General features: G+C 34.1%; 1 protein-coding gene across 11 annotated transcripts in view; it reads left to right on the top strand.

Annotated features, from left to right (window-relative positions):
* cbfa2t3 (CBFA2/RUNX1 partner transcriptional co-repressor 3) overlaps positions 1-12,005 on the top strand; it is a 104,550-nt gene that overhangs the window by 70,789 nt on the left and 21,756 nt on the right. For all 11 annotated transcript variants that reach the window (XM_079806078.1, XM_079806080.1, XM_079806076.1 and 8 more), the window contains one exon: positions 7,297-7,478. In XM_079806078.1, the coding sequence (XP_079662204.1) occupies positions 7,297-7,478 (182 nt within the window). The remainder of the gene's footprint in view (positions 1-7,296; positions 7,479-12,005) is intronic.

The following is a 12,005-nucleotide window of genomic DNA, read 5'->3' as shown; positions in this document are numbered from 1 at the left end:
GGAGAGGAGTGGTGTGGGCCAAAGAAGATTTTCTGGCAGATGTTGCAGTGGGTGCTTTCCGCTGCTCTGTTGTCTTTACGCTGATCCCTTTCTGTCCTCAGACATCACACAGATCCGGGGCTCAAACACATACACAGATTCTCGGATTCATTGTGATGCCTCGTCAAATGACCGTGCATTGATACACAACAATTAAATCACAAAACACTTTGACTCCACTCCCAATCCATGAATAAAAGTCAAATTCTAGTTGTGCAAATGTCATCCCTGTGTCCGACAAACATACAACTAGGGCTGCCACTAACAACCATTTTTATATCGATAATCTATCGACTAATTTAATTTTCAACAATTTTACTTAAAAACATTTAATTTTACTTGGAAAGTTGGCCTTCAGTAGTGTACTATAAAAAGTATAAATGTAAACAAGCCCTTGACAAAACGTAAAACTAAAAGAGTAAAAATGTAAAAAGCTACAAATTTGTAAACCAACATAACAAAAAAAGAGAATATCTGCAAATAGTTTTTATATAGAATAGTGTTGTCACGATACCAACATTATGATTTCGATACGATACCAGACTAAAATACCGCAATACCGATACGTTACTGAATCCATACCATGGCAAAAACCAGTCAAAGTAATTGAATAATATGACGGAACTTACTATTCATTGTTTTATCATCGTTAAAAACCCCTAAAAACTTACTTGTCATCTCTGTGTCCGACAAACATACAACTAGGGCTGCCACTAACGACTATTTTTATATCGATTAATCTATCGACTAATTTATCGATTAATTTATCGCAATAATTTTCAACAATATTACTTAAAAACATTTAATTTAACTTGCAAAGTTGGCCTTCAGTAGTGTACTATAAAAAGTATAAATGTAAACGAGCCCTTGACAAAACATAAAACTAAAAGAGTAAAAATGTAAAAAGCTACAAATTTGTAAACCAACATAACAAAAAAAGAGAATATCAGCAAATACTTTTTATATAGAATAGTGTTGTCACGATACCAACATTATGACTTCGATACGATACCAGACTAAAATACCTCGATACCGATAAATTACTGAATCCATACCATGGCAAAAAATAGTCAATTTAATAATATGACAGAACTTACTATTCATTGTTTTATCATTGTTTTAGTGTTAAAAAACCCTAAAAACTCACTTGTCCGGCATGTTCCGAATACTCGCCAGGACGTGCATTTTTACATATTTTTTACCATTCAAACCCAATAATCTGCGAAACTGGCGTATAAATTTGATTGTTCTGCTTTCATTGTTTAGTGAACGCTCACACACACACACACGTCCTCACTCCTGCTGTCACACACACACAGATTAAGAAATACTGCTCTTATTACAGTGCTGTCATTTTTAAAGTACCGGTACTAATACAATTTCATATCGTACCCAACTTACCCAGTCGACTAAAAATATTGACGTCGACTAATTAATATAATCGATTGTATCGACCAATCGCGACAGGCCTACATACAACCCATTCGCACAACTGCACTGAAATACATACAGTGAGGACACAGATTTAAACTGTTGGGTTGAGTGTTGAAAGATTTTTCTAGTACTAAAGGGGCCACAATTTTATCCCCTGTCCAGCATAAAATATGGAAACTCACAGAGACCGTTGCTTTTGCAAGAAATAGCCATTCCAAAACACTAGGGGTGTAACGGTACACAAAACTGATGGTTCGGTACGGGTTCGGTACAGCAGTTTTACAAAATTGCTTTTTATTTATTTTTATTAAACAGTGGTTTCCTGAAAAAAAGTGTGTCTGTCCTTAAATTAATTAAATTATAACTAAAAGTTTATTGAAGATATTGCTGTAAAATATATAGGGAGCCCTTACTTGCACATTACTATTAAAGGTTAACAACAGAGCCCAAACTATTAGCCTAAATTCAGTAGGTATTTATTTTTAGGTATAATAATCAACACTCAAATAACAGTACAGAATCATGCAAACTTCACATAAGGCAGTTTTTGCAATAATCATTTATACACAGTGTCATTTTCATGACAGGTTTATTTAAACATACATGAAATAATCAAGACATCCCTAACAGGTTCAGTAGAATATAATGAATATAACGGCTAATATAATGAATATATAGGCTAATATAGTGCATATATTTAGTTGATTTCTCTAGTGAATAAAATTCTGTGGACACTGAATGACTCCTGAGGTAAATGTGATGCTAACGTTACATGACATTGTTTAGTTTACAGCAGTTATTGACGTCTTTCCGCCGTTGAAACAATGATTGAGCAATTATACCACATATGATACGTGACAGTAAGTTGTAATGTATCCTCAACATACCTTCAGATGTTCATTCATGTTTATGAATTTAGGAAGAGATGATCGATCGCGTTCACGGGCGCGCGCCACGCGGCCACTTGAACTGTGTTCAGTGATCATTCACGCCACATTAACGAGCGTTAAAACGGCATTTATCGTTTGAATTTCGTGATAAAATGGACTGAATACTTAATACGTTCGTGCGGGAACTCGGATTGAAGTGTGTTCCGCGCTTAAAACAAGCCGACTGTTAACTGTTAAAGATTGAATATGTGTACCGTTACACCTCTACAAAACACACATCCACAGACTTGAAACTCGTATATATATCCCCCCAAAACTGGTTGCATAGAGTTAATATATCCATTGAGCACAGAATCCTCCACTATGCATTTGCGTATGTTAGTGAGAAATAGACTACACAAGACATATCTCATAGTGTGAGTGTTTTATTCAAAGCAGAGCACTGTGGTACATGGCACCCGGCACATTGCTCACAGGCTGTCAGAGGCCTGCAGAGTGTTGATGTTACACATCTGTATCATCAGCCAGCTGTGGAGTGTTATACTGACAGCCACAGAGAAAAAGACAACAAGAACGAGAGGGTGAGAGAGAGAGAGAGAGAGGCAGCCGTTCTCCTACTGCAGACACATGGTGGGCCAGAGAAAGTGTCTGTTTTATCTCATCCTCTCTCTCTATCTTACCGCAAACCATCAGCATTTGCTGGTCTCCATCTTCAGATTTCTTGCAAGACTTCTTTGGTTAACCAGCCTGTCCTCCTGAGACCCAGAAAAAAAAATTGTTTTGAATTTAGTATTTTTTCTAGGGCTGTCAAAAGATTAATCGCGATTAATTGCATCCAAAATAAAAGTTTGTGTTTACATAATATATGTGTGTGTACTCTGTTAATTATTATTTAAATATAAATACACACACATTCATGTATATATTTAAGAAATATTTGCATGTATATACTGTATATACTAGGGCTGTCAAAAGATTAATCGCGATTAATCGCATTCAAAATAAAAGTTTGTGTTTACATAATATATGTGTGTGTACTCTGTTAATTATTATTTATATATAAATACACACACAAGCATGTATATATTTCAGAAAAAAATATTATTTTTATATAAAACATTTATATTTATATATATTATAGATTATATAAATGTATATACATGCAAATATTTCTTAAATATATACATGAATATGTGTGTATGTATATATAAATAATAATTAACAGAGTACACACACATATATTATGTAAACACAAACTTTTATCGTGATTAATCTTTTGACAGCCCAAATTTTTTCATGTCATTACATTGTTTAGAGCATAAGAAACAAATGGGGGAAAAAAAACATTTTTGAAAAATTATATTTCATTCATATGTTATGATATGTCCTCTGTAGTTGACACCAGGACACATGACATGAAATTGCATGTATAGGCAAAAACAATGTGATTTATTTTTAATTTGCCAATCAATTTTTAGGTTTCAGGATTTTTTTTAAACAAACTTTCTTTAAAGATGATTCTGGACTATGTTATGAAAGATATCACAAAATGCATTGATGTACCATTTTACTTTATGCAATATGTGGTTAAAATGACCATACTTGGATTTTCCCATTCAATACACTGCATCTAATTTGCATATTAAGGTGTTCTTGGTGCAACATGTAAGGAAAATAGAAGTGTAACAATGGGAGTAATAATTGGCAACATTTTCATAATAATATCTAATATTTCATAGAAATATTGATATGTAATTTCTTTCCCTATTCACTTGTTATGTCTCCAAAATATGTCTCTGATAAACATGATTTAGTCTTGGCGTCCACTACAGTGGACATTTATGAAATCAATGCCCTGTTTTGTAACAGAAAGTCATATTTTGATTAGAAACCCCATAACATTTTCCTGAGATGTTGATTTATAACAAACAATTTGAAAATTAATCTCCCAGGAGGAGATTACATCTGATTATTAAACCAACTTGACCAGTACCAAACCAGCATAACCCAATGACTGTCCCCACTAGAGATCTTAACTTAACCAACAAGACTTTTATTAACTCTTTCTCTGGCATTGGCAGAATTTTCAGTCTTTCCCCTGTTATACGGTAGGGGGCGCTGGTATGCATCTTCTGAAAGAGTACACAATCGCCTAATCAAAACACAGGCGAAAAGGAAGCAGAAACAAGCAATAGCGGATGGAAGCAGATGCATACGTAAAATAACACAATCATAAACATTAAACAGCAAAAAGGCCTAAATCAAAACTGCCAAACGTTATGAAATGTTGACCCAGGACGAGGTACTGGACTCTTTGTGGATGTTGATGGACTTGACCTACTCCATAGATCATCGTTTCAATTTTCTCTGCTTTTCACTAATGAAACTTAACCACATTCAAGTGTTGATAAAAAAAAAGAATGCATTAAGCTAGAACAAAACCTGACTTTTAAAAAAAAAAAAACAATCAGAGGGTCTGTTCTTTCTTTTTACGTATGCATGTTCAGATATTCCTACAACAAAATATTCTGGGGGCCATGAAATTTTGTGAAAATGAACAAAAATGCTGAAAAAATAGTCTTATGCAAGACATCCTGGTCATCTTTCACAATAAACAAACCAGCAGCTAGACTACTACCAAACTATAGGACTAAACAGCAGCGAGTATCCATAACATGCTTACTAAATATCTTAGCTACCAAAACTTTTAATTTAACTAGCTTCACCAGTCAACTTTCTGATCAACCAGCTTCACTACACTGTAAAAAATTGTGATTTTAAAGGTATTTTACTGTAAAAATGCTACGGTGAAAAACGGTTAATTGCTTAACAGAAAGTTTCCGTACTATATACAGTGAATAACTGTAATAGATCTAACCTTACATTTCATTTAATTTTACAGTAAAATACCGTTAAATTTACAGTTTTTGGAAGTGAAAAAGAACAAGTCATTGTGTAATTTACAGTGAAAAACCCGTAAATTCACACTTCGCATTGATGTATTTTCATTGTTTCTTCTTTGTTTTTTCTAATCAGTTATGCACATTAGGGTTTTATGTTACATCTGATGTTGTTAAATTAATGTTTATTGCATTTTTTAAATTTCATGTGTGTTACCGTGATGGTGTTTAGTGTGTGTGTGAGCACCTTCTATATATTAGTATTGTCCTCTTAAAAGCTGTGATGAGCTTTGATTCATCATGTGATTCTTTTCTCCACTGTGATTGGTGGTTGTCCGTATATATATCAAAGGGTACATTACAGATATTAGTATTTCAATAGGATGGTAATTTATAATGAAATATGTTTTTTTACCGTAAATTGTTTACAGTGTAAACATAATCATTACATTATGAACCTTTAAATTATATGGTTTTGAACTGTAAAATAATTTTTTTTTAACCGTAATTATTACATTATAAACCTTTAAATTATACGGTTTTGAACTGTAAAATATTTTTTTTAACCGTAATTATTACATTATAACCCTTTAAATGATACGGTTTTGAACTGTAAAATAAAAAAAAATGTAACCATAATTATTACATTATAAACCTTTAAATTATATGGTTTTGAACTGTAAAATAATTTTTTAAACGTAATTATTACATTATAAACCTTTAAATTATACGGTTTTGAACTGTACATTTTTTTAACGTATTATTACATTATAAACCTTTAAATTATACGGTTTTGAACTGTAAAATAAAAAAAAATTTTAACCGTAATTATTACATTATAAACCTTTAAATTATACGGTTTTGAACTGTAAAATAATTTTTTTAACCGTAATTATTACATTATAACCCTTTAAATGATATGGTTTTGAACTGTAAAATAAAACAAATTTTAACCATAATTATTACATTATAAACCTTTAAATTATACGGTTTTGAACTGTAAAATAATTTTTTTAACCGTAATTATTACATTATAAACCTTTAAATTATACGGTTTTGAACTGTAAAATAATTTTTTTTTTTAACCGTAATTATTACATTATAAACCTTTAAATTATACGGTTTTGAACTGTAAAATAAAACATTTTTTTACCGTAATTATTACATTATAAACCTTTAAATTATATGGTTTTGAACTGTAAAATAAAACATTTTTTTAACCGTAATTATTAAATTATAAACCTTTAAATTATACGGTTTTGAACTGTAAAATCTTTTTTTTTTTTTTACCGTAATTATTACATTATAAACCTTTAAATTATACGGTTTTGAACTGTAAAATAAAACATTTTTTTACCGTAATTATTACATTATAAACCTTTAAATTATACGGTTTTGAACTGTAAAATAAAACATTTTTTTACCGTAATTATTACATTATAAACCTTTAAATTATATGGTTTTGAACTGTAAAATAAAACATTTTTTTAACCGTAATTATTAAATTATAAACGTTTAAATTATACGGTTTTGAACTGTAAAATCATTTTTTTTTTTTTTACCGTAATTATTACATTATAAACCTTTAAATTATACGGTTTTGAACTGTAAAATAAAACATCTTTTTAACCGTAATGATTACATTATAAACCTTTAAATTATACGGTTTTGAACTTTAAAATAAAACAAATTTTCTCTGTAATTATTACATTATAAACCTTTAAATTATACGGTTTTGAACTGTCAAATATATATATATATATTTTACCGTAATTATTACATTATAAACCTTTAAATTATATGGTGCTGTCCCTAAAAACCTAAAATGTTACTGCCGTATTTTTTACGGTAAAGTTCTGGCAACCACAGCTACGTTTTTTTTTACCGAAATTTAACGGGGATTTTTTTTACAGTGGTTTCCTAGTGGTCCATTGGCACTATCCAGCCTGGAGATGAATATTTGTGTTGGTGTAAGCTAGAAAATGCTTTTTTTTCCTTTCCCATCCACATGTTCTTTCTCTTTCTGTCCGCAGGCTAACTTGCCCCTCCTGCAGAGGGAGCTGCTTCACTGTGCCCGGATGGCAAAGCAGACGCCAGCCCAGTATCTGGCCCAGCACGAGCAGCTTCTGCTGGATGCCAACGCCAGCTCTCCACTGGACTCCTCCGAGATCATGCTGGAACTCAACGAACACGGCAAGAGACGGACCCCGGACAGGTACACACACACACACACACACACACACTTGTCTTTCTGTGTACCATTTTCATAACAAATACCTCAAGTCATAAATACCTACAAAGTCAAGCAAAAGGGAAAAATGTAGACAGCTACAGTAAATGTCAACACAACCTTGCCCTGGGCATACTTCTTCCTGTCTGGCTTTGAAACGCGCACACACACACACACACACACACACACACACACACACACACACACACACACACACACACACACACACACTCGATGCAATGAGCGGAGGGTGTGGAAAGGTTAGGCCACACAGAAAGAGAAGTGAGGAGGGTGGAGGGAAGGTGGAAGTATGAGTGGCGTGTCTAACAGCTGGAGTACACTGCAAAAAATGCTTCTCTTACTTAGTATTTTGTCTTGTTTTCAGTCCAAATGTCTAAAAAATCTTACATTAAGAAGCATTTACTAGACAAGCAAAAGTTTTTGTCTTGTTTTGGGGGAAAATAACTCAAAATTAAGCAAAATAATCTGCCAATGGGGTAAGCAAAATAATCTTAATTCAAACAGAAAACAACATTATTTTGCTTACCCCATTGGCAGATTATTTTGCTTATTTTAAGCAAAAACTCCCTTAATTTTGAGTTATTTTCCCCCAAAACAAGACAAAAACTTTTGCTTGTCTAGTAAATGCTTCTTAATGTAAGATTTTATAGATATTTGGACTGAAAACAAGACAAAAATACTAAGTAAGAAAAGCATTGTTTGCAGTGTAGAAACATACGCATAGCAACTGATACAATGGTGAGAAATCTAGTGCTCTAGACCAGTGGTTCTCCAACTTTTTTCAGTGATGTATCCCCTAACCAGCGCAAAGCATTTTTGGTAAAAAAAAAAAAAAAAAAAAAGACTTAAAGGGATAGTTCACCCAAAAATGAAAATTCTGTCATCATTTACTCAGCCTCAAGTTGTTCCAAACCTGTATGGGTTTCTTCATTCTGCTGAACACTTTCTCATTCCTGCGTAATAGTCGCGGATCTTCGCGGCCGTACCATGGCAATGATATCACAGCGCCTGAAAGTAGCCCAGCTAGGGAACTTTCAATGTGACCGGCACTAAGTTTGTGTAGTTGCAGAGAAAGTTTCAGGCTTGCAGCCGACAAATTGTGTTGTGTATTTAGCTGTGATTAGCCATGGTTCTGTGTGTTGTGAAGCGCTGTGATAGTAAGTCGAAGGTGTAACTACCACCATGTTTCACAGAATACCAACCAATCATTGCGCCGCTGCAGCCATGGTACGGCCGCCAAGATCCGCGACTATTACGCTGGAATGAGAAAGTAGTTCCTAGTCATATAGGTGTAGAAAATTGCAACTTTTCATTTTCAGTTGGTCTTAGCACACGATTTAACTGTAGAAGAGTCAAGTTTTAAATAGGAAAAATATTGAAAGTGGTCATTTTTTGAATGAGATGCTAATGGACTGATCAGAATCAATGATGTATGCTAAGCTATGCTAAAAGTGCTACCGCCAGATACAAAGATCGGCTGAATGGATTCAAAAACGGTAAAACTCAACTATTTAACTCTAGGGGACTTGTAAAATGAGCCTATTTTCAAAAAAAGTGGAGTGTTGCTTTAAGATATGGTGCTATATAGCACCAAAAGAGGTTCCTCAATGATTACGACAAAGAACCATTTTTGGTGCCATATAACCTTTTTTTTTTTTTTAGAGTGTACTTTTTAAATATATGTACACTGCAAAAAATGCTTTTCTTACTTAGTATTTTTGTCTTGTTTTCAGTCCAAATATCTAAAAAATCTTACATTAAGAAGCATTTACTAGACAAGTAAAAGTTTTTGTCTTGTTTTGGGGGAAAATAACTCAAAATTAAGGGAGTTTTTGCTTAAAATAAGCACAATAATCTGCCAATGGGGTAAACAAAATAATCTTAATTCAAACAGAAAACAACATTATTTTGCTTACCCCAGTGGCAGATTATTTTGCTTATTTTAAGCAAAAACTCCCTTAATTTTGAGTTATTTTCCCCCAAAACAAGACAAAAACTTTTGCTTGTCTAGTAAATGCTTCTTAATGTAAGATTTTTTAGATATTTGGACTGAAAACGACAAAAATACTAAGTAAGTAAAGCATTTTTTGCAGTGTAGGCTCTATTTTAAAATCTCACATACCCCCATTTGAGAACCACTGGTTTAGACAATAAAAAAAGCACCAATATTCCTGTTCGTCTGCTTTTGTTTTTCCTCTACTCGCTCATCCGCTCTCTCCTGTTAGTTCTCTGGTAGCTGCCCATATGTCAGCGATGTGTCCAGATGGTGATCTTGCTGAACCCCTGCTTGAACTGATCCTGGGGGAGGGATGAAGAGAGAGAGAGAGAGAGAGAGAGAGAGAGAGAGAAGGTGGGGGTAGAGGAACAGGCAATCCCCTACTGTAATCCATACACCTCCATCTCAGAACCCTAAGCTTCCCATATCACGGCAGGAGCCCCAGCTGTTGCTCTAATTTGTGGCCACAACTGTAGAAATGCTGCAAAAGCTTGGATTGGACGGGCTAGGTTGGTTGCGGCGGCGGGCATGATGGGGTGGCGTATATATGTAGCCAGAGTCAGATGTCCGAGCCAACTGTACTCTACTCTCACACACTCCTCACACACACATGTAGGAGCGTTATCCCTGAATGCCTGGCCGCTGCACTCAGCTAAACAGATTATCATCAACACTGCGGCGCAGGCCAGCCAGATGGCTCCAAAACGCCAGTGTCACTGAACATCTGCCAAAGGAGCAGCTCTCACAGTACAGCAGTTCAGGAGAGAGACAGAAACGGGTGAGAACGGGGAAGATTAAGGGGTTGGGATTTAACTCCGCTTCTTGGTGTATGAAGGCCACATATGGCTCACAGCTGGCCTCAACATTTGAAGGGGGGATGAGTTAGACTGCAAGAATGTAAAGCTATCAATGGCCTTGTTTCCTCTTAGGGCGTCTTCACACCTGAGAGGTCCGAACCGACGTTCATGTTTTGATACATTTTATACATTGGGTTAGTTTTGGTTTGGTTTCACATTGCCATCTTGCGAGTGCACTAAAGAACTGAACATGACACACTTGAGTCCACTCGTCTTCATCTCTGTGGGCGGCATCTGGACATTGATTGGTTTGTAAACGGATGTGTGTGTGACGTCAGCGTCTTTGACAAGAGTGAATGAACGGACGCATATCATTACCACTATTGAACACTCGCATTGCTGGACTATTTTCTTTTCTTTACGTTTAAAAGTGAACATTTCAAGCTTTATATTCACATATTTCTCATGTTTGTGAGACGAGTATCTGCTGAGTTTCAGTTTATTAGCTCCAGTTCATGTGCAAAGCATGTGATCGCTCCCGCGATTATGGTCTGCTATAGACTATTTGCTTCTTATTTATTAAATCCAGGCAATTATCTGATTAAACGTTGATTAAAATAAAGATACAAAAACGAAATTCACATTAAAGAAAGGCTTTCTAAGCAAAATCATAAATTTCTTTCAAAGTAATTTCTGACCTTCTGTCTTCTGACATATTGCGCATCTTTTCACTTTTCATAATCAATGTAGCCTAGATGAAGTTTAAAAATAACATTTATAATATTTAAACATAAACAGGGACTTCCTGTAAATGGTCTGAAAGTCCGAAACAATACAGAAAATGCTTTCACACTAGAAACTAACCAAACCTTAGACTGCCTCTTTTCGTTGGACCAGATTTCATCTGTATGGTCCGGACCGTGGTTTCACATCTGAAATTTTGATTCGGACCAAACTGAAAAGTCTGAAAATCCGGACCAAACGAGGTGTGTGTGAAAGCGCCCTAAGACTAAATGAACATGCATTATTGTTGACGAAAAAGGACGAAGAGTGTTAGAGATGCAACATTGTTAACATGTTAATGTTTTTCTTGCATTTAGCCCCTCTAATTACTAATTAAGTCACACTTATACTCATTGATGGTCAAATGTGACCATACACCTTAACTATTGTTACAATAAATTTAGTTCAATAATATTTATTGAATATTTTGAGGAGATCTTTTGGTACTAAATACTATTTGTGCAATACTTATGGTCCGTTAATGACCACTTAAAACATTTTTCAAGGTACACTGCAAAAAATGCTTTTCTTACTCATTATTTTTGTGTTGTTTTCAGTCCAAATATCTAAAAAATCTTACATTAAGAAGCATTTACTAGACAAGTAAAAGTTTTTGTCTTGTTTTGGGGGAAAATAACTCAAAATTAAGGGAGTTTTTGCTTAAAATAAGCAAAATAATCTGCCAATGGGGTAAGAAAAATAATATTGTTTTCTGTTTGAATTAAGATTATTTTGCTTACCCCATTGGCAGATTATTTAGCTTATTTTAAGCAAAAACTCACTTAATTTTGAGTTATTTCCCCCCAAAACAAGACAAAAACTTTTGCTTGTCTGATAAATGCTTCTTGTTTTGAGATTTTTTAGATGTTTGGACTGAAAACAAGACAAAAATACTAAGTAAGAAAAGCATTTTTT

This window comes from Gobio gobio (assembly GCF_949357685.1).
Source record: "Gobio gobio genome assembly, chromosome: 2".
Lineage (NCBI taxonomy): Eukaryota > Metazoa > Chordata > Actinopteri > Cypriniformes > Gobionidae > Gobio > Gobio gobio.
Note: the sequence above shows the minus strand (reverse complement) of the source record. Positions and strands in the feature narration are given on the sequence as shown.